At 46.5% G+C, this 21,848-nt stretch overlaps 3 protein-coding genes across 3 annotated transcripts; 1 reads left to right on the forward strand and 2 right to left on the reverse strand.

Moving 5' to 3' along the window:
• The first annotated feature begins 3,395 nt into the window (after positions 1 to 3,395).
• On the forward strand, positions 3,396 to 14,078 carry TRAF3IP3 (TRAF3 interacting protein 3). The gene is made up of 16 exons (XM_088538931.1): positions 3,396 to 3,799; positions 5,048 to 5,174; positions 5,816 to 5,873; positions 6,101 to 6,125; positions 6,580 to 6,609; positions 6,880 to 6,975; positions 9,683 to 9,754; positions 10,038 to 10,178; positions 10,669 to 10,806; positions 11,051 to 11,186; positions 11,659 to 11,721; positions 11,868 to 11,927; positions 12,464 to 12,614; positions 13,101 to 13,115; positions 13,456 to 13,708; positions 13,900 to 14,078. Exons 1-16 carry the CDS (start codon positions 3,452 to 3,454, stop codon positions 13,981 to 13,983), a joined length of 1,797 nt encoding a protein of 598 aa, XP_088395057.1. The 5' UTR covers positions 3,396 to 3,451; the 3' UTR covers positions 13,984 to 14,078.
• Positions 14,079 to 14,573: 495 nt separating this feature from the next.
• CUNH1orf74 (chromosome unknown C1orf74 homolog) lies at positions 14,574 to 15,860 on the reverse strand. The gene has a single exon (XM_088538932.1). The coding sequence runs from the start codon at positions 15,858 to 15,860 to the stop codon at positions 15,060 to 15,062; it is 801 nt and encodes a 266-aa protein (XP_088395058.1). The 3' UTR covers positions 14,574 to 15,059.
• A 1,016-nt stretch (positions 15,861 to 16,876) lies between these two features.
• On the reverse strand, positions 16,877 to 20,274 carry IRF6 (interferon regulatory factor 6). Its single transcript, XM_010216831.2, has 7 exons — positions 20,086 to 20,274; positions 19,238 to 19,442; positions 18,691 to 18,813; positions 18,451 to 18,597; positions 17,863 to 18,255; positions 17,528 to 17,646; positions 16,877 to 17,231 (listed from the first exon to the last, which is right to left on the reverse strand). The coding sequence occupies exons 1-7, from the start codon at positions 20,257 to 20,259 to the stop codon at positions 17,010 to 17,012; spliced, it is 1,383 nt and encodes a 460-aa protein (XP_010215133.1). The 5' UTR covers positions 20,260 to 20,274; the 3' UTR covers positions 16,877 to 17,009.
• Positions 20,275 to 21,848: the final 1,574 nt, after the last annotated feature.

Below are 21,848 nucleotides of genomic sequence, written 5' to 3' on the forward strand. Positions count from 1 at the left end.
TCAAAATGCGCCCGGTAAGGCTCCGGCACAGCGCAGGGGTGAGAGCTTGCCCAGGGCAGCTTGGGCAGAGGCAGCAGCACCACGGAACCGCTCCGAGCGTGCTGCACCAGCTAGGAGCAGCGCCAAGGACCAATTCCAGCCTCTGCGGGGATCACGCGGCAAGTGCTTGATCTCAACAAATCAGTTTGTCTGAAAATATGCATTTATCCACCTTAAATGTTTAAAGCCTTTCCTTAGTTAACCCCTAGTCACTTTTAAAAGTAGTTCGCAAAAGGCACCACAGAGCTTTGCTCTCTCGTGCACTTCACCTGAAACCAGGATTAAGCAGCAAATTGCACTCGCAGTTTGCAAGAGCAGCTGCACGGTACCGCACTGCAGCATTTCCACACACGGCGTCCCCGCTCGCTTCGTCTGGGAGCGTGGGCAGACCAGACCATGGGCAGACTCTGCTCCCAAGGGCTTTCGAGAACTAACGCCCCGGTCTGTGGGGCTTACGGGCACGCGCTGGGCAGCTGATGTTCTGTGTCCTGCTCTGCAGAGGCGCTCAGAGGAATGGGTGGTCATTACAGGCACCAGCAGCGGGACAGCAGAGCACACTGCTCATCACCTGGCAGGCTCGAGGCCCCACAGCCTGCTCACAGCACAGACGGGAGCTGCCTGGGGGTCACAGGCCTTGCCGGTGCGGGGAGCTGATGGGGGAGGCCCTACCACCTTCCTCACTGCTGCTCCGGGCCACAGAGACCTCCCCGAGCGGCTGCGCAGAAACACCGCACTCGCCAAGGAGGGGTGAGAAATCCAGGCTGGGGACATGTGGAGCAGCGTTATAGAGGGGAACCACGTGGCTATCAGGCAAAGGGGAAAGAGGCCTCAGTTCATTCTAGATAGGGAGTGAAATGAAACAGCAGGAACGCCACAGACAGGCTACACAGGACGGTCTTTGAATGGGATTTTTTTTTTTTTTGGTTGATCTTTAGAAAAAGAAATCCCACATTACTTTATATCTAATTTAATTTTGTTCCTTCTCTATGTGAACATACATACAGCCCTTACCAGTGCACAGCCAGTTAAACCAACACTGCTGCATGATTTGCATTAACACAGCTTTCACTTCTCCAAAGACCTTGATGAATTTGTACCGTTCGTGACCTCACCTCAGCTGCTAAAACACACTTTTTCCAATCTGCAAGAAGCCTTAAAATAATCGCATTATTGTACTTCCCTAAGTCCTGATTCTTTACCCAGAGCAGCTTGGAGAGTTTCAGCCACAGTGTGCCACAAAAACACGCCTTTAACCAGTGCTCAACCTCCGCGTGTTGGACTCATAAAGGAAGAAAGCCCAGAAGAGAGTTGCTGGCCCCAAAAGCAAGACTGCAGCCGCCTGCATCCCAAAAGCACCCAAATGCCGTGCACCTAGCAGCCCCCTCTCCCATGCTACGAACCCAGAGCACAGACAGGAACCAGGGTTAGGCACTGCGGCTTCGACATTTCCTGTTTGAGACAGAGAGAAAAAAAGCCAGAGTAGCAAAGTGAAGCTGTTGGAACGAAGATGACAGTTGGAGCATGTTTGTGCCTGATAACCTAGCAGGCGCCCTTTCCCCGCCAAAGCTCCTCGGAGGCTGCAGAATAGGCCCGAGCTTTCCAATTTCTGTTCCTCGGCTGCGTTACGGGACGGGGTGAGTGGCTGCGGCGCCGGTGCAGGGGGACGGGGCGGCACCCTGGCCTGCCACCGGCAGCAACACGTGCCCCTTCCTCCCCAGCTTCAGTCTACGTGACCGACGCTGGGAGGTCATAACATGAACTAGCAGGACGCCTTGGTGGTGGTGGTGATTTCTGAAGTAAGAAGAGTAACAGCAAACAGAGGAAAGCAAAGATAAAGGACACTTTTTTTTTTTTTTTAATTAGAGAGGAATACTTTGCATGACAAAAAAAATATTAATTTGTCAGGAAGGCCTCAAGACTTGGCTCAGCTTGGGGTAAGTAATGGATTGTATATATCTTTATACTTCTGCCTTGCTTTTTGTTTAACCAAATATATTATAAAAGGTTTTCTTGGGATACACAGCAAGCGGCTCTGCAGAGGTAGAGCAGAGGGACAGCAACTGAGCTTTTCCAGAGGGAAAGAGTCTGATGGACCAGGCTCTTGGGCACAGAAGGGAGCAAGATGTATGATGAGTAGTGCCCGGATTCAGCATATCCCTGGGTCATTTCTAAATTACAAAAATTGGGTTGAAAACACTGTTATTGGATCAGCTTTGGCTACACATGCCTTTTGTCCCAACCTACGGGGCTCACACCCAGCCTCAGGTTTAAGGGCAGTTTGCTGGGCAGATGCCCACAGCCCACGACCTGGGAAGCTGTTCGCCAAACCTGGCGTTGCCCCTTGGGCAGAGGAACAGCTTGTGCGCGAGCAAGACGGGAAAGGGCCCGGAAAACGTGGAAGCTGTGGAAAGGATGTGCTCCAGCCCCTGTAGCCCTACACTTGTTCAGCTGCAAAATGCGTTACACTAAGTAATTGCTGAATACTCAAATACTTAGTTACTTAAATTCAGTAGATTTAAGCTAAAAATGGAGACACTTCAGAAGCTATTAGGAGTTTCAAAGAACAGAATATTCAAACAAATACTAATAAATAATACACCGTCTACTCTTTCAGTAAGTGGTAAATTCAGCAGCAGCTCTGAAACCCCATTTCCCTGACGGGATGGCGAGCACCTGAAGCCCTGCACTGCTTGGCACTTGGCATGCATTTCCTGGGCTTAGGGGCAAGAACTATTCTGACCACCTTAAAAAGCCTGTGCTCATTTTGAAAGGAAGCCCCATATAAAAAGGGGACGTTATTAACATGCTAAGTGTGGCATAATCTAAGAATAAAACAAAAAAAATTAATGAGATGGTTTTAAATATATATTAAAAAAAGTTTCATTAGATTCAATTGCTTAATTGGTTGAGACAAGATGAGACAATGAAATTGTTGCTTTTGTTTGACAATGAACAAAAGTTACCCAGGATTTTCTGAGACAAAACTTCACTTTTTTCAAGCTCTATCCTACATTACTCCGAGTCGCTAACTCAAAGCAAAGCAAGCAATGCACCAGAACAGCCCTGAGGCCCCCGACAGCAGGCAGGCAAAGCGAGCGGGAGCGCAGGAGCCACCGCGGGAGGCCAAACACCTTTCGGTGTGCCGAGCCCCGCGGACGTGTTTCCATAACAAACATGAGAGGTATTTTATAAGGTTGATACTAGGAGCTCACGGACAAGAGATGCCTACAAGAAAAATCACCTTTACCCACTGGATAAGAACTGGGAAGTAATGTCTATCTAAAAATATCTCACATTTAATTTCAGAAATTATTTTCACTTGGATTGTGTCATCTTCCTTGGTTTCCTCAGGAAGGAACAATCCGAAGCGGGCAGCAGAGGAGGTGGCTACAGTTTCTGCAGTGCTGCTGGCATGATTAGCCAACCTGGAAAGACGCCACAACGGCACGGGCCGCACACAAGTGAGAGTTACGAGGAGAAATGCGAGCGGCGGCAGGAGACACGCGAGAACCTGAGGAGGCGAAACAACGTGACCACGTGCCGGCGCCTCGGAAAACGTGATAAAAAGGAAGCAGAGCAGCAGTCCCAGAGCCCCCGTCAGAGAGAGTTCCTGAGAAGGAGAAACCTAGTGACCGAAGAAAGAAACAAACCAAGGAAGCCTCTCCCTGGAGCACCAGCTCCACCGGGACAAGGGATCGAGACGCACGTCCCCTGGGAGCCCTCCTCAGGGCCGGATCCAGAGTCCCCGGCTCCACTGAAGGTAACAGCCAGCTCTCAGAGCAGGTCACTGCTATGTATTTGCTGCAGTGTCCATCAAAAGCAGTAAAAATTTCCCACCACTTTCAAGAGCCCTGGGAACCAATACAGAGCACAGACAAAAATTGCCAAGACATTAACAGTAACAGTCATTTCCTTCAGAGCTCTGAAGCTGACCAAGGTTACCCGGGCACATCTGTCCCAGCATGTTCCTCCTGGTTTCCAAATCCTGCACTTATAAACTTGAACCATTTCTCCAAGGGCAACCCCACATCTCAATTGGCAGATTACTGTTTCACAGTTATACAAAGTGTTATTTTTACTTTTAAAATCAGAGCTCTAAACATTTGGCTCCCCTCCATCACCCTTGCTGTCAGCAGGAAGTACACAGGAGTTAGGTGTAACGAGTCTGATGCTCATTGCATGCTACCCAGTACTCGGCTGCACAGCAAACAGTAACCTGGAGAAGCCAGTGCTCTGAATACCACCTACAGAAAGACGCGCTGCAAAACACTCCCATGGGAGAACCAGAGAGACTCTCTTTCTAAACTTATATCCCACACCACTGAATAATTTCCCTAGCACGTTATGAGTTCACAGGGGCTTCACTCATGTGAGCAGCCAGAGACAGCAGAACGCGAGGTAACTGCAAAAGCATGGACACACCTCAGGTTCCCTGCGCGGAGCAATTATCTACTTAGGGCTACCACCTGCTTCACTAGGCTTAATTACATGCTAGCCAGCAGGAATCTGAAGCAAGTGCTTACATGCGCTCTGAGCCATGCACATGCCTTCCGCTCTTTGCTCCGGGGTGGTAGCAACGTGCTTGTCTCATACTGCAGGGAGACGGAGGAGCAGAAGCATCCATCCTCCCGGGGTGCAGGGCAGGAAGCGCCCATAGACACGGCTGTGCCAGGAACAAGCCAGGAGCCAGCCCGCTGTCACCAGCCATTCCCATCCTTTCCAAACAGGGCTCTAGGCACTCCTGGCTTCCTTACCCCGATGGGGGTGCTCTGCCCTGCGTTCCCCCAGGTGCCAGCAGGCCTTCCCCTACTCGCATTTGAGGTGCGGCAGCTCGCGTTGTCTCAGCCAAAGTAAATCCCCACGGGAAGAGCCTGGCTTCTCCCACGCGGTCGCTGCACAGTCTGTACCATTCCCCAGTGACCGGGCTAGGCTGCAGCCAGTTCCTCCCCATTTGCCCCATCTATTGCCAGCCCATTTCAGACACTCACGAGCTGCCCTGTTGTTTCAGCCCGCATGGAGCCAGAGTGCATTTGCAGACCCACTCCGCCAGCCCAGGCTCAGGCCCAGCAGCCTTCGTTCCCACGCCGTTCCCATGGGACACACGTCCGGCAAAGGCCCCTGCACAGACACTCAAGGTACGTGAGGGACAAGCTGCCAAAGCGGCACTCGGCCGTCGGAACAGAACCAGAACCACAGCGCTTCCCTTCCCAGGGCACGCGGCAGTCTGCTCCTTTAGGTGCAGGAGGTTCCCATTTGCCCCCACAGGACCGTTTGGCACCACCACAAGACTGGGCTTTCAAGCTCTAGGCTAGCTTTTCCCCTGATGCCACTCTTGGCTAGGAGCACCACACCTAGCATTGATCTTGGCATCCTAGGTGGAATTTTCCCCCCCTCAAACTGCAGGTTTTAAGAATATTTTTCCTGAGTCCAACCCACAGCTCAAAACACCCTGCCCTTGGATAAAATGTTGTGAAAATAAGGCTCCTAAACTGATGTTTTATGCTACATCTTCCTTGCAAATACTCTAAATTATGCAGTAGATCTGTGGGCTGATTTTAGTCTACACAATTTTTTAATTTACATTTTTCATCTGAGCATGGGATTCTTCCTTGCTACTTGTCCCTAACCCTCATGGTACTAGATGCTCTTTAAACAACTGTTCTCCAGCTGAGAAACCGCATCATTTCTGCGATGTGGTAGATGTGTGCTCAGGCAGAAGAATACCTCTTCATTCCATGGGCTGAGGGAATCAGTCCCATATCCTTTATTTTCACAGGAACTCAGACACTTACAAGTTCAAGTACGAAGCTGCAAGACTCAAGCCAGCAGACAGAGTAAGCCTGTTCTCTCCTCCTTTTCTAGACTGTGAATTCATAGGTACCTGTAAGCCACTGACCGTTGGTGAAGAGGTCATATATATTTCGTGTCAGCCAAAACTTTAGCTTTAGAAATATTCACAATCTCCTTTGTATACCAGGTAGAGGCTGATATTTACAGTTATGGACTGACTCAGAACTCTGTATCGCATCATCTTAGTAACATAACTTCTTTTTCGTTTTAGCTGTGGAACAGCAGTTTTAAACAAGGTAAGCCGGACACATGGACAACGGCCATTCCTGAATTCCTGACAGACAGTACGTTTGTTTCTGAGATTTCTGACTGGAATGCAGATCGGTACTAGGCTTCTGCTGCTTTTGTTGGTGAAAAATATGTTCCTGTAGCAAAGAAAGGCATTCTCCCCCAGAGATACCAATTGTTGCTATGCAATAACTACCCTGATTTGCTGTATTATGTGACAAGGACGGCATAACTCCAATAGTGTAAGAAATTACAGAATGTATTTGCATTGCCGCGGGGAGGGGGCAGGAAGGGAACAACAACACAAACATAAAAAGCACTACGTTATGTTTCTAATCTGTTGCATACTAATCAAATTCATGCTGTTAATATCAATTTATTTCAAAATGTTTGAAATTTGTAGGGAGTTTATAAAATGGTTACAACAAATGATCCTATAATTTTTAATATTTTCTTTTTCAGGAAATAGTGCAACTTTCCAACTACCTGAAAGTAAGTACCAAATATTATAAGCAGCTTTCTAGAAGCAGGTGATGAAGATTAAATGAATGTTTTCTGAAATAAATGGGTGTTGTGTGTCCAGTTTTAATGTGGCAAGAGGAAAAAAAAAAAGAAAAAGAAAAAAACACACATAAAATATTGAAACCAAAGCCTCATCTCAAACATACCAAACAGTGAAAATACTGATCTTGAGTTGTAGGAATGAAACTGAATCAAACAGAGAGCACCTGTGACAAACCGCCTTTCCCATTTCGTGTGCAGGAGGCACTGCATCGGGAGCTGTTGCTGAAGCAGAAGATGGTGATTTTGCAAGAGCTTTTCTCCACGCTGCTGCGAGCATCAGAAAAGTCCTGGCAGGTACCAACCAGATGACTGCACTAAGGGATTCCAGCTGGTGCTGGACTGAGCTTCTGTTTTGGCAGCACCTGGCTTATGTACAGAAGCAAGAACCACCCACATAGATCATTTTATTTTTCATAGCTAATTTCCAATTCTGCCTAATCTTAAACTCTTTAGGGGCTTCACGTGCTAGCAGATAAGATGTCTCTATTAACCTTGAGTCTACTTTATCTTCCTCTCATTTCAGTCATCTTTCCTTTTAGGGCTGGTTGAATACAAACTCAGAAATAAGGTTCAGAAGTAAGTTTTACTTTGCTTCTGTGTTTTTTTCCCTCTCTCGCCTCTCTCCTTTCTTCATTTTTGTCTACATATTTGATGAAAAGTTTGTTACTAGGTTTATTTTTTTTCCAGATTAACAGGAAGTATAACTCTCCTCCCACTTTTCTTCAAGGTTTTGGGTTTCCTATACTTGCTTTTTACAGTATTTCTTAAGTTAAAAGTTCAAAAGTAAAATTAAAGTAAATGGAAGTATGTAAGTGGAAAAGATTGGACTGAACCACAGCAACCATCTTCTACCATCTTTTCTGCCCTAGTGCGGACAAATTTCAAATATTTTGTCAAAGTGACTTTTTTGGCCAAAATTAAAATTTTAGATGCACATAAAATATTGCAAAAGTTGGGGAGCAGGCACAAAAAGATTTTTTTTTTTAAACTAAGAGTGCAGTGGCCAAAAGAAACCCAAACCTTGATGATATCTGCACCTTCCTCAGTTTCCTGCTGAGGAAGAACAGCAGAGCACCCTGTGCCCACAGCACTCACAGCTCATGAGACATAGTGCAGTCCCAGACATCATTGGGACTCAGTACTGCAAAGCTCTTGAACATCTACTTACCCTTAAATGCACTGCTGAATCATGGCCCTATATCTGCCTATTTCCCACAGCTCAAACTAAATCCTATCATCAGCACTGACCCAGGGCCTGTATTTTCTTTGCTAGAGATTAGGAGATGAAATTAAGGTGATGCACCTTATGATTCTATTTACAGTGGCACAATGTTTTATATAAGAATATTAAACCAAGTATTAACATACTTGTGATGTTCCATAACAAGTAACTGTGCTAAACAAAAAAATGGTTTGAAAATGCTTTTCAGAGAAGCAGAAATGATTGGGTGAAATGATGTAAAAAAAATGCTAGATGTACTGCGGTTAGACACTTCCGCCTTTGCTTGCTCCTTCAAATGTAACATGAGCAGGAAAAAACACTGACACAAGCAAGCTGCAGAAAGTAGTCATGAAACCTCAGATTAGAAACAGGTGGGTGCCTTTTGTTTCTTGCTGTCTCTGCTGTAGTAAAAAGTCTTTGCTGCTGCTTCTACATTCAGCCTTTCAGAAACTAAAAATTAACTTACTGTTGGCACTGGAGTCAAGGCCAGCAACACAAACTACCTAGCGAGAAGCAGTCCTTTGGGAGCACAGAGAGGGGCTGGGGGGGGAAAAGGGTCTCCCTGGGAGCTCACCGAGGCAGCCATTCTGGTAGAAGTCCTAAGGGGCAGCTTATTCCAGGTAGGGAAATCTCCATGCTGTATTGTTTTTGCTAATGCATGAGCTGCTATAATTTTGCCAGCACATTTCTGCTCTCAAGTGCAGGAAGGGCTTAGTGCTCAGTTATGTACTCTGCATGTACATCTGCGCAGAATGTCCATAAAACACTGCCACCCTCTTGAAATTAATCTTCGCAACAGCAGAATAAAGTGTACAGCATGGGACAATTGGGCATAATATACCATACAAGAAGTACTTTTTTTTTTTAAATTGCACCTACATTTTATGAAGATACAGCTTTATTAAGCTGAACCAACAACTGAACTCAAAAGAATGACACTTTTGAACTGTACATTTACGTCTCTACAATTTAAAAGTATTATACCACTCGAGAACCTAGTTTTGCTTAGGTCTAACAGCTATTCTTGTAACATCAGAAGTCAGGGAGTTACTTATTCAGAGGCTTGACTTTCAAACAGTAGCAAAAAGAGATGATACCAGCATTCTCAACATCAGCAGTGAACAAAGAGTTCAGAGCATGAACTCTTTGCTGGAAATTTTATCCGAATTTGCATACAAGTCTAGTTTCACAAAACTTAAGTAAAAAGCTTGACTAACCATGAGGGAAGATTGTATCAGGAAAAACAACTCATCCTCATTTTCCTTTATCCCCCTGCCCAGCTGCAAGATGTTGCAATGCAGACCCAGCCTATTTCCTAAGGAAACCAGTAAGACAAGACTTTAGCAGCTGGAGCTTTAGGCAAAAAGTGTTGCAGGGAAAGACAACTATCAAGCAGGAAACAAGACTCTATGCAGGGACAAGACAGCCATGATGCTTAGAACACATTTAGACCAACTTGAAATAACTTTGCTATTAACTTCTCACTCCACTGCAAATACCTGCACTCCTGTAACTGGTGAAACTGCCTCAAGAGAGTTGTTCAATACGCTAAAGCTGTACTTCACCCATACCCTATCTGCTCTGAGATTGTGAAAGTTTATTTGAAAATAAGCAAGTGTTGAAAAACTTTTGATCAAATTTAGCTATAATATATAAAAAGAGGAGAAAGTGAATCAAACCATCAAAATGCTATTTTCAAAGAGGAAATACTGTGCAAGACATGATTCTACACACTTCTCCCCTCTCCCCCCCCCCCCTTTTTTTTGTTTCCCCCTCTAGGGACAGCTAAATGAAGATAAACTGAAGTGTAAACTCAGGGCACTTGAAAACCAACTGCAAGCCTGCACCCAGGTAACCTAGTTGACTCTGTAAAAATCAAACATGGATTTTAAAAAATGCATAGAAATGAAATATGGACATACAAATCCATCAGGTCTCCGTTGCTAAAAAAAAAAAAAAAAAAAAAAAAAACTGATTAGCTATGGATCTGAAAACTACTTTTCCTCTTTACTGAAGCAAGGCTTCTCAGCAGATTAGCAGTAGCATTCGCATACTGCGAGTCTGCTAATATTCAGGTTTAGCAATTGCAGTAGTATCTGATAAGACCCTTCAAGCAGCTGAATTCTTTGTTTAGAGCTACTCCAAAGAGTGTGTGAAGAAGATCCTCATAGAGATGGAGGACCAAAAGCAGACCTATGAGCAGAAGGCAAAAGAGGCTCTTCAGAAAATGCTTGAGGACAAACTCCAAGCAGAAGAGCAGCTGCAGAACTCTCAGGTAGTAAATGTTTTCTATCTGGCTTTGCTTCAGTCTTGTTTTACAGCCTCATTTCAGTGACAGGAGATTACTAATTTACCATTAGCAACAAAGACGCAAAAACGTTTTGATTCCTGAGCAATGCTTATTCTCACCTCCCCATGAACAACCCGCCGTCGCGGTCAGGCCCTTGTGCCTGTTTTCAGCCTGTCCATCAGGTGGCACCGCATTCCCACACCTTCCATCGTCACACCCGCCAGCTAACACAACCATTGCTGCGGAGGCGAGCAAGCCTCCTGCTTTGCTTGCTCCTGCAGGCTGAAACTACGCGCACAGGCCAGGCCCAAATGAAGGAGTTCTGGTTTTGTTTTTTCTCCTTCCTCAGAGGGAGCACACACAGAGCTACACCAAGTGTAATCAAGCACCCGCTGGTTCAGAGCTTTAACCCAGCCAGTCACTGCCATCCCCCCACGCGTGAGCAGTAACTGCAGGTGTTCCCTTTCCTCCCTAGAGATCCCTGGCAGTCACAAAAGAAGACTGTGCCCTATGGAAAGGCAACTACGATGTGCTAAAGGCTGAATGGACCGAGATGAACAAGGCACACACTGACCTCAGGAACAACCTCCATGTTTTGCAAAGCAAACTGCAAGTATGTTTGTTCTCTTGCAAGGGCAGTATCATTGCCCACAGGAATCCACATATTGTAGAGAAAGAACACAGGTTTAAATCACTTCAAAAAAAATTAAAAACCACCTTTGTGGTTTTTGATAAAATTGATAAGGCACTGCTGTTACATACAGCCTGATTTCAGGCCCAGACCACCCATTCCCCAAATTGTTCGTTTATAAAGCACTTACCTGCTGTCCTCACACTGCGGCTTTTCCCCCCTGCAGCAGGCAAACACCCAGAACAAGCAGCTCCAACAGGCCCTGGGCAACCTGGAAAATGAACACACAGAACTGTGCATCAGAATCAGCGCCTTGCAGGAGGACAACCAGCTTAAAGCAGAACGCATCAGTGCAATAGAAGGTATCGTGTGGAAAGGGAATGTGAGGCTCATTCCCACGAATGAAGATCAGATACAAAACTTTAAAGAAAATACTTAAAAAAAAAAGTTCTTAAAGACAAGTACACATATACAAAAATAATCTTTATTGAAGTGCATTGCACATCTCAGCTTGCAGAAAGCAAGCCTCTACTCATACACAGCAAATCTTTGGCACGATTAACAAACATTAAACGGATGACAATCCTATTCTCGTAGCATAGTAAAATCCCACTCAAGTGTGCTTGAAAAAGTAATATAATGTATAAAGTACTAGAAAAAAGCTATCATGGGAGCAGTTAACATCTAAAAAGTCATGTTTCCTCAAAGGTGAAAGTTCAATATGCCTCCCAACAATGTTAGTGGCACTTTGCATATTTGCAGAAAGCCAAATTTTGCTTACTTGCCTAGAAAGTGAACAGAATTTTGCATCAACATTAGTTTGTTTAATTTCAGGTAAACTACAAAAAGAACAAAACCAGAAGATAATCTTGGAGGCAACAATCAGCCATTTGCATAGTAAGTCATACTCGGAAGTAAGATTTTAATTTTTTTAAGTTTAAATATAAAAACTATTTTAAAATTCTTTGGTATACCATTGCTCAGCCTTGCCTTGTGCAGCATCTTTCATCTCAGACAATAACAGTATCTTTTTATGTTCACAGATTTGTTGCAGAGTCAGACCAATGAACAGAAAACTCCCGAAGTGGTGGTGCAAAGGAAAGGTCAGCAAATTTTCTAACTCCAATCTAGAACTGGACACAGAAGTGTTAGAATCTAAGAAAAATATTTTTTTTAGCATAGAGTTTTGTTTTGGTTTTTTTTTTTTTTTTTTTTAAGGTTAAAGTTAAAAAAACACACACAAGAAGCAAGTTATTATATCCTGCTAGCTAACATTAAAATGTAAGTGTATTTGTGATTGCAAATATTTTGGAAAATAAATAATTTCATTAAAAATTTTGTTTCTGATGCTATGCCTTTTTTTAAAATATATATTTATGAGACCGCAATTACAGCCAAAAATAAAGTAATACAATGAGTGTTAACTTTCTGTCCCCCCATATCTGACAACTGCTTAGAAATACTCCTCTCAAAATTATCAATTTGTATCCACAGGAGCGCAGTATGATAACAAATCCAGCTCCTATGACTGCTTCTGTGTTATAGCATGCACATATTATCTCTAAAGTGTGCTAAGCAGAAAAGATATAAACTGAAATGCTGGCTCTGTTTCTCAATAGAAGCCTGATTGTTTTTCTAGATCAGGTTCTCACCACACAGACCCCACCTCTCACTCCTGCCACAGAAAAACAAAATGCTCTATTAGAGCAGCAAGAAAAAGAGGAAGAAAGTCTGAAGAATGAGATGCAGAAAAGGACATCCCAGCTTACAGCAAAGGAGAACGAGGTGAGGTGAAGTCACCTGAAGTCATAGGTGAAATCAAGTTATGCAGCGAGGGAATGAACTGCTATTGTAAATAGCCCAAGAACAGAAACCATGAAAGCTCTTAAGAGCAACCATACCTGCATGTTGTAGCCAACACTAATAAGGGCAACCTTCCCTACAGTTGTATTTAAATACCAGCCCCAGCTAAATCCCAGACACAGCACCTGTGACAAAGGCCATAACACCTTCTACCCCTGAAAACAGGGCTGCTGCCTCAGGAGCTACTGGGGAGCTCCCTGCTGCCCAACCCCACTCTGTTCCCAGAGGCTGAAGAGCCTCAACAACCTTCCAGGGAAAAGCAGAGAAGTCACATGATGGCTGATACACAACCCTAGCACAAAGAAACACAAAAGAAAAATACTTACAAATAACAGGAATAGTCAGTTAACTGCATTAACTATACTCAAGTTCAAAATCTTCTGATGTCTTATGCTTTCTTTCTTACATAAGAGATTGGAAATACAAGTGTGTCCTCAAGCGAGACAGCAGTTGTCCCACAATGTTTTTACCACAGTACTTAGATAGCAGGAAATTATAAAACAAGGATTTATTTCTTACCACAGCAGAGCTTCAGGCCACTACAAGAGACCAGCCTTCCTCCTAACCCAGCAAGTTACAGGATATTACAGGATATCAGCATCAGCTGTTGCAGGGGGTGGGAAAGCACAATCACAGGAAAAAGCAGCAGCTGTGAGAGGGCCCAGCCACTCCATGCCCCTCGCAGCACCTGCTGAGGCTTCTCCCACTGCGGCAGGGCAGTAGCTAACAGAAGGGCCTTTTCTCACCACGTTCCCCCTAATGCTCAAGCTCTGCTCTGTCCTCCTACATTACAGTGCCGGTGCACTGGGATGCGACGCTCTGCAACCGCCTCATGAGATGTGGCAATCTCAGTGCATCCAAGGTGGACAGGATCAGTTTTCCTAACACGCCCTTCCTTTGTGTGCAGTGCACAGAGCTGTGCCTGGAGCTGGAGGCCCTCAGCGACGAGTACCGCTCCTGCCTGACCAAGCTACGCCAGTGCCGAGATGAACTGAATCAATGCCACAGCAAACAGCCAAAAGTAGGGGGAGACCCTGTCCTGGGCCACAATCACTGCTGCAAACAGTGCAAGTCCCTTCGGACTGCAGATGGGTCTGGGAAAAATTGTTTCTCATTTATTTGGGTGGTGTAGAAAGATGAAGGAATGTCTATTACAGATGGAATGTTTTTTCTGCCTGCTGCTGCCCAGTAACACTCCCTTCTCTTTTCCAGAGACAGCCTGGGAGCTGGATCCCTCTCTTGGTAGTGGTAGTAGCAATGGCCATGGCAGCTTTCCTAGCAAATTATGCACCATAAAGAGCCTTTACCACTACCTCACTTCAGGAACTGACTTCTGCTTTAAACACAACAGCAACAAGCCCTGGCTGCAATGCATTCCACAGGTTTTATACTTGGTTTATACTTTGAGCTGGTCTCACTCCAAACGAACTCCCACGGTTCTAATAAATGCTGTGAGGTTATTCCTTCCTCTTTGCTGGTTTGTTTATTCTTTCTTTAATTGAAGGTGGCGTTGCCCATTCTCTGGCTGTAGCGATGGGCAACAGCCACTTAAATTACCCCTTTGAGGACCGAGTGAGACAGGAAGGACAAGTCACAAGGAGGCTCTGTGTCATCTCTCCTACCTCCAGCAGTTCCTACTTAACCAGATTTGACTCCTTGCTCTTCCCAGCTCGTGTGGTGGCATCTCCCTGGGCTTGCCCACTTTCCTTTCTTTCTTAGCACCACATTAGTTCAACAAATACTACTTTTTAAGCTTCTTCCAGAGTTGTGGGGTGCTTTTATGGTAGCACCCCACATTTGCACACACAGCTATAAGGAAGTATATGCACTACATCACACATGTAATAAATGTAAGATGGCCTATAAACTTCATGTATCCAAAATAATGAAGTGTCACAAATTTATTAATCTTCAGTGGTTCACAATAAATATCCTCCTTTTACAGAAGCGGAGACACACGAATTGACTCAGTAGGAAAAAAAGGAGCAGAAAGCCATGACTTCCAGTGTCCTGCACTAGAATTCCCCCTTCAAAGTAATACCCTCCAAGGTATTACTTTACCTTGCAAGCAAGGGATGTCTTGGAGTGCTGGTGCAAAAGGATCACAAAAAAAGGCTACAGTCAAGATCCAGAGTGTAAAGTAGTCTCATATACTGGACTTTTAGGAAATGCACATATTTAATTTGCAAAAGGCCTAAGAGGTCAGAGGACGAAGACAGCTATATTTATTCTTGCGTGCTTTGGTTTATGTTGAGGGGAGGTGAAGATCTACAGTTTCAGGAGCTTCCTGAAATAAATTCAGGGGGGTGCTCACCACTCAGGTGGGACCTCAGTCCCCAATACAGGTGAGAAACAGATGAAGCAACTTAGTCTCATAAGGCAACCGCTGAAAGAGTAACCACCTCACTTGAAATGCAGAGATTCGCAAAATCATTCTGAGAATTGAAACTGTTCTTCAAGTTGTCACACCAGGCATCCACCACCTCCTTCACCTCTGGATAGAGGTTTTCCGGGATGCTGAAGGAATAAATTTGGATCGTGAGGTTGTCTCGTATCCTGGGGCAAGAGGCCTGAACGGTGAAAACTCTCAGTGGCGTCAACGCCAAGCAGTTCTCGAAGCCATCCTCCACTGCAAAGGTGTAGGCAAGTGGGTAGCCCAGGACAACTCCAAAGACAGTGCAGAGGTTCCAGTCGTCAGAGCAAACCTCACTGCAAGATATGGGGCCAGCAGCAGCCTCCACAGCCTTGAGATGCGCCAGCAGCGCAGAGAGGTGGCCCCTGACGGTGTGGGCCGCCATGGGCCCGCAGAGCGTGGGCTGCGCCCGGGCTGCAGCCACGTCCACGAAGGGCGCGGGCCGGGCGCGCAGCACGGCCTCGAGGCGGCGGGCCGCGCGGCCCGGCTGCAGCACGAGCACGCTGCCCGCCACGCTCAGCACGTGCAGCCGCCCGCGCGCCACGCCGGCCTCCCGCAGCCGCCCCAGGTAGTCCCGCAGCTGCTCGGGCCCCGCCGCCCCGCAGTCGTACAGCAAGGCCGGCTTGAGCCCCGCCGCCACGGCCAGCACCTCGCCAGCCAGCTGCAGGGCGCGCGCGGCCGCCAGCCGCCGCCCCAGCGCCCGCCGCGCCGCCAGCACCAGCTGCGGCGCCGCCGGCCGCGCCGCCTCCCCCGGGCCCATGGCCGCCCGCCGCCGCAGGGAGCCGCCGCCGCAGCGCCTACCTCTTCCGGGGCGGAGCGCCCGCCGCCGGCAGCCCCGGACCCGGGGGCGGCTCTAATGGCAGCTTCGGTCGGCGCGCGTTACCTCAGCGACTCGCCCCGCTCGCGCAGCCGCGCGCGGGATCCCCATGGCCGCCCGTTACCTCAGGAAGGGGCTCACGCGGGAACCAAGCGGCCGCCCGTTACCTCAGGGACTGGCTTGGCGCGCGGGGCGCTAACGGCCGCCCGTTACCTCAGGGACTGGCCTGGCGCGCGGGGCGCTAACGGCCGCCCGTTACCTCAGGGACTGGCCTGGCGCGCGGGGCGCTAACGGCCGCCCGGTACCTCAGGAAGGAGCTCGCGCAGCGCGCGGGATCCCCATGGCCGCCCGTTACCTCAGGAAGGGGCTCACGCGGGAACCAAGCGGCCGCCCGTTACCTCAGGGACTGGCTTGGCGCGCGGGGCGCTAACGGCCGCCCGTTACCTCAGGGACTGGCCTGGCGCGCGGGGCGCTAACGGCCGCCCGGTACCTCAGGAAGGAGCTCGCGCAGCGCGCGGGATCCCCATGGCCACCCCCTACCTCAGGGACTAGCCCGGCTCGCACAGCCCACATGCAGGAACCAAACGACCACCCATTACCTCAGGAAGGGGCGCGCATAGCCCGTGCACAGCATCCCCATGGCTGTTACCTCAGGGACGGGACGGGCTCACACAGCCCGCGCATGGGATCCCCATGGCCGCCCCAAACCTCAGGGAGAGTTGGGGCTGCAGCTGCCCGGTCCCACACATCTGCTGGGGCAGGAGGGGAAGAGATGAAAGCAGACACGAGGATGGGTTTAAGGCAGTTTTAATAAAGCACAAATTTCTTTCCTCCTCCCTCTAACGATCCACTATTTATATACATGTCAATAGTTGATTTTATAAAAATAGTAAAGTTAGAAATTTGATTTATACAGAGTAGTTGCTTAAGCAAGCAGCTAAAAAAGTGAGCTAAAAAAAAAAAAAAGTACCCCTTACTGTTGCAACTTCAATCAAAACAACCAGATTTACAGATTTGATTTGGGTTTGGGCAAGGCACCAGCTGAGAAATGTTTATGTACAAGGCAGGGGCGGGCAGCGCGGGCCGCGGCGCTCACTGGGCGGGCAGCGGCGTGGCCATGTGCAGTGCGGCGCCCTGCATGGGCCAGCTCTCCTGGTGGCTCTGCAGCAGCCGGTACAGCTGCTTCAGGTGCGCCACGATGTTGTCCTTGATGTCCGGCGTGGAGATCTGCAGGCGCACGCTGCCGCTGTCGAAGGAGCGCGTGAAATCGCCGGAAAACATTTCATAGATCATCCGAGCCACCACGGGAATGACCTGTTTAAAAATAGGGCAGTTATTTCTAGACAGTCACATAATACATGCCTGTTATTTTGCTAAAGAAACTGAATAGCACCAGGAATGTCCTGCAGTGGTCAAATCTACCTTCAGCACAGTTTGTGAACAGTAATTCACAGACTCAGTATACAAGGAATACATACAACTTGGACTTAACACGGCAAAAACCCACCAGCTTCCTGCTTGGGCTCCTGGATCTCATTAAGCAAGATGGAGGAAAAAGAGTTGGGGTCTAGGAGGCCCAGCAAAGCCGATTTTGGAGCCTTTGCTCATACCTGAACCACAATCAACTTCCTCTCTCTGGGTTTTCCATCAGGCCATTCTTCCCCAAAACAGAAGTAGATTTCATAAGGTGGCTGTTTCTCAATTTGTCCCTTCTGATGGGCAATCAGCTCTAGGAAGACATGTAGAACACTCCATGGTTATGCATCTTTCCATCAGGAACAGTTACCACATCCCACCTTGTTACCCGTTGCCCCAGGTCCGACAGGATCATGCAATCCTTCTTCAGAGCCACCTCTTACACATAAATGCAATTATATCTTATTTCCTAGATCCAGAAAGAGCTTTCTCTAACAACAAATCCCGCTAATATTTTCAAGTTACCTACCACTTAAGAATGTTTCCAGGCAGAAGAGCTTGACTTTCTTTTGCCTCTCAATTAAATTTGGAGTAGTGGAGGAAGGCGCACACGGACCAGACCAGTAGACCTTGCACTGGCAGAGTCGCACGGCGTAGATGGCATGGCCACTGACCTCCAGGATCAGTCCCCTGTCCATAACATCCAGTAGCCGACTCGTGAAGATCTTCTGCCTTTCATTGGTGATTTGCTCTGTTCCTGGAAACTTTACTTGCTCCAAACTAATGGGCCCAAACAGCTCTTCCTGATCTGGCATTGGACCCAGCTCTCCATAGAAAAGCCGGCATCCCTGGGGGTTGCTTACAGTCGTTGTGGGTCCAGTCTCCTTTCCTCGATATTCAAACTTGATTTCTAGGTCTGTCACTGAGAGAGGAATTGTTAGTGTGATATTCCTGCCCACACACTGCATGAATCAGTCGTGCAATGGGAGCTGGACTCTGAAAGGACAGTTTAACTACACACAGTTCTGCATGATAACAAGCAAACAGCCAAAGGAAAAGCAAGGTGCAAGAGCGCTCGGTTTGAAAGCACAGCGAGGCACTACCGCCATGCACATACTTGGAAGAGAGCTGATCCAGAGCTCGGGGCTGCTGAAGAAGTCATGCTGCAGGGCAGTTGGGGGCATTTCCATATCCAGAGGTTCATTTTTCGGCCACACAGCTTCAGGACTACAGTTTTCTGCACTGGCTGGAGCCATTGGAGAATCTACACAAAAGAATCAATTCTCTGATAAAACAAGATTTGATTTCAAGAGTGCACCAATTTACAAGGGAATAACTCACAGCCTCTGCTACCCACCATTGATATTAAGAAATGGAAAGGTCTCCTGAATAGGGACATGCTGAGATGGATTCAATTCTTCCTCCTCTTCGTCATCAAGATCATTATCTTTTTCATCCCACGGAGCTGAGCCTGTGGAACCTATAAACAACACGAGAGGCAGTCACTTTGCATTGCATTTCCTGAAAAATAATACTGTAATTTTCATGTACTTTGCACATTATCTGAGGTTAATTTATAGAGGTTTTTTTTAAAAAATGAAAATGTAATCTTTACAATACACCATTGTCATTTTTTTCTAATGCATGACTTCAGGAGAGTTAAGGATCCCAACAAACTACCACCGGTGCTGCATTATTGAGCAGAGAGCACGCACCCTTTAAATTCAGTGCAGTTATGCTATGGCTCAAAGCCCCCTGAGCTTGATTACAGCTGAATGTACGTATGGCATCCATGTTCCACTGCACACGAAAGCAGATTAAGAGTTAATTCTTCATCGAGGAAGGTGCCTGGCATTGGACAGATGCCTGCTCAGTTATCCGTATTGTGTCAGCAAGGCCCTCACCTGGATTAATGATTGATCCCTGGGACTGCGGGATATCGCAAACTTCATAAATTTTAACAGGATTCATGGGCACCTCCTTGGTGCCATCGTACATCAAATTAAACTCCCGGCTTTTGTTAAGAGCGCATCGGAGCTGGGCTTTCCACTTGGCAGGGTCTGGCTCATCGACGCCCTCCTGGTACTTTCCCGTTTCCACGGCCCATGCCTGCGGACAAAGTGCACCAAGCTTAGTCCAGCTCTCGGAAAATGACAGCTTGTATCAGCAACCACACTTCCAAACAAACTCACCCAAATATTCTTCTCTTACTGTTCCCCCTACAGCCTCTTTTTGCATTCACACAAGGGAAAAATGTAAAGCCTAAATTCCAAGAACCATCAGCAATCTTGAGCATGAGTGTAACTTACATAGGATTATACACTGCACCTTCCACATGCCTCAGGTTGGATACAAAAGTGATTTTGGACAGTTTGTAATGGCGAGCATTACAAACTAGCAGTAGGTGATTTTTGTTCCCCAGTTAAGATATAGATAATATTACTTAGTGGTTTGGCACTACAAACAAGCCAGCTACCACAGGCTAAACCCGCTAGATGAAGGAAGCTTCATTGGCCGCAATCCATGCGGCAAGACATCAAGTCTGGGCTCTGGTGGTCTGAAAAGGTTAAAGAAATAAGTACCTTTTCAAAGCAGTGCCAAGCTTGGCAGTGAGATTTTCTGAGGTCAAAGGAAACAGGACAAAATGTACCTGGAAACAGTTTCTGAAATGACTATCCAGCTTTTAGGCCAACAATTCAAGCCTTTGTCCCTGTGTAACGGCCGTGGTAGAGCTGCGTTTCTCCTCCCTTACCTTAAAGATCGTGTTCTCCTCCTCGTGCTGAGGGCTGTGCCGCGTCGCGTGCTTCCAGGGGATCTGGAATCGTTTGGCCTCTCGGTTGAGCCAGATGAGGCCGGGATACAAACCACTATCTACCTGGGCCACCAGCCAGGGCTTCAAGCGAACTCTTCGCGGGTGCAGTGCCATTGTCTGCAAAAGACAGATAATCATAGACGACTGCTCAATGCTGGAAGCCGATTCCACCCTCATCCCACCCCAACCCGTCAAAAAAGTTATTAAATGAAAAAGGATTATCAGCAGCGTTACTGTTATCTTATTGCACACCTAGAATACACATCCAGATTTCACTAGATCCCTGCTCTACCAGAAGCAGCCCCAAACACACCGCTAAGTAAGGACCATAATTGTTATAAGAACAACTCCAATGCTGCAGCAGTCCGAGCTGCTCCATTATTTGTGTTACCTGAGCACATGGAAGGATTAGCCCCAGTCAAAATAGCGCCGTAAATGCTGTGCAGGAGATAAAGCCACAAACAAGCCACAGCAAGAACAGACATTAGAATTTCAAAAGCCTCCACGTACACTTCAGCAAACTGAACTATCTGATCTAATTTCTCTTGAGTCATGTAAGAGTTATACCACAAGCAGGAGGCCAACATGTGCCAGATCAGACACTCCCGCCCATGGGCCCCCGCCGAGGCAATGGAGGCATCTTCAGGCTGGAGGGGAGTGTTTCATCCTATGGAGGCGGTTTCGTGCAAAAGTCATTCCATGGCTTTATCATGAACTTTTTGAATGCAGTATAGTCATGTGCAAACATCCATGTATGGTGCTGACCTGTCATAACTAGAATGTTTGTCCAGAAGGACACGAACTGCAACTCAGGCTAAAAATCAAGTAATGTTGCCTTAGTGTTCAGGGTGTTTTATTTATTTATTTATTTATTTATTTTTATAAAGTAACATGTCAGTTAACTGATCAAAGCTGATGTTGTGCACGTATTCCCGTGTTACTACTATATTTGCAACCAAAAATATTTTCCTGGTTCATGACATATACAAAGCTAAATAAAAAATAAATGGCCGCCCCCATGCAAGAAGATACAGTATTTGCTATTTTTACTGGTTTTTTTTATTATCATTATTTTTATGCAGCACAAATGCTTAGCAAGCGGATTTCACAGATTAGTTTATAAATCTTAAAATATAAGTGAAAGATGGCAAATATTCCCATTAATAAATTTAGATACAGGATAAATAAAAACTTTGCCATCAGGCTCTGAACACTGATATAGAAGTTGCAAAATAAGTCTAGCAGCAGAGATAGAAGAGATTAAAAAAAAAAAAGAAAGAAAAGAAAACTATCCAAGAACTAGTCCAGGAACAGGTTTTATTTGTTCAAATACCTACAGATCCAATTTAAATGCAAGTGAGCGCAGAAAATTAATCTGAACTCCCTCTATTTAGTTCAGATTCAATTGCAAATCGTGTTTAAATAACAGTTTGAAGGTGTGTTTAGTCAAGTATCCAGGCAGGATAGCAAACTTCCCGGGAGCTAAAAAGGATCAGAAAATAAGAGTCAATTTATTTTATGCTTCTGAAGCTGCTATGTTAGCTATCCATGTCTGCAAATCCTATCAAAATTAAACTTTCAATAATGTTTGCTAAGACACAAAGTCCAGGCCAATCCTGGACAAATGTGTTTACAATGGAGAGGAAAAAAAGAAACGAAATAAAACAGCTAGAGGTTTCCCTCCCGAAGGGGCACGCTCACTA

Source organism: Tinamus guttatus, unplaced genomic scaffold, assembly GCF_059628265.1.
Source record: "Tinamus guttatus ecotype Peru unplaced genomic scaffold, ASM5962826v1 Tinamus_guttatus_pri_ptg001272l, whole genome shotgun sequence".
NCBI classification, from domain to species: domain Eukaryota; kingdom Metazoa; phylum Chordata; class Aves; order Tinamiformes; family Tinamidae; genus Tinamus; species Tinamus guttatus.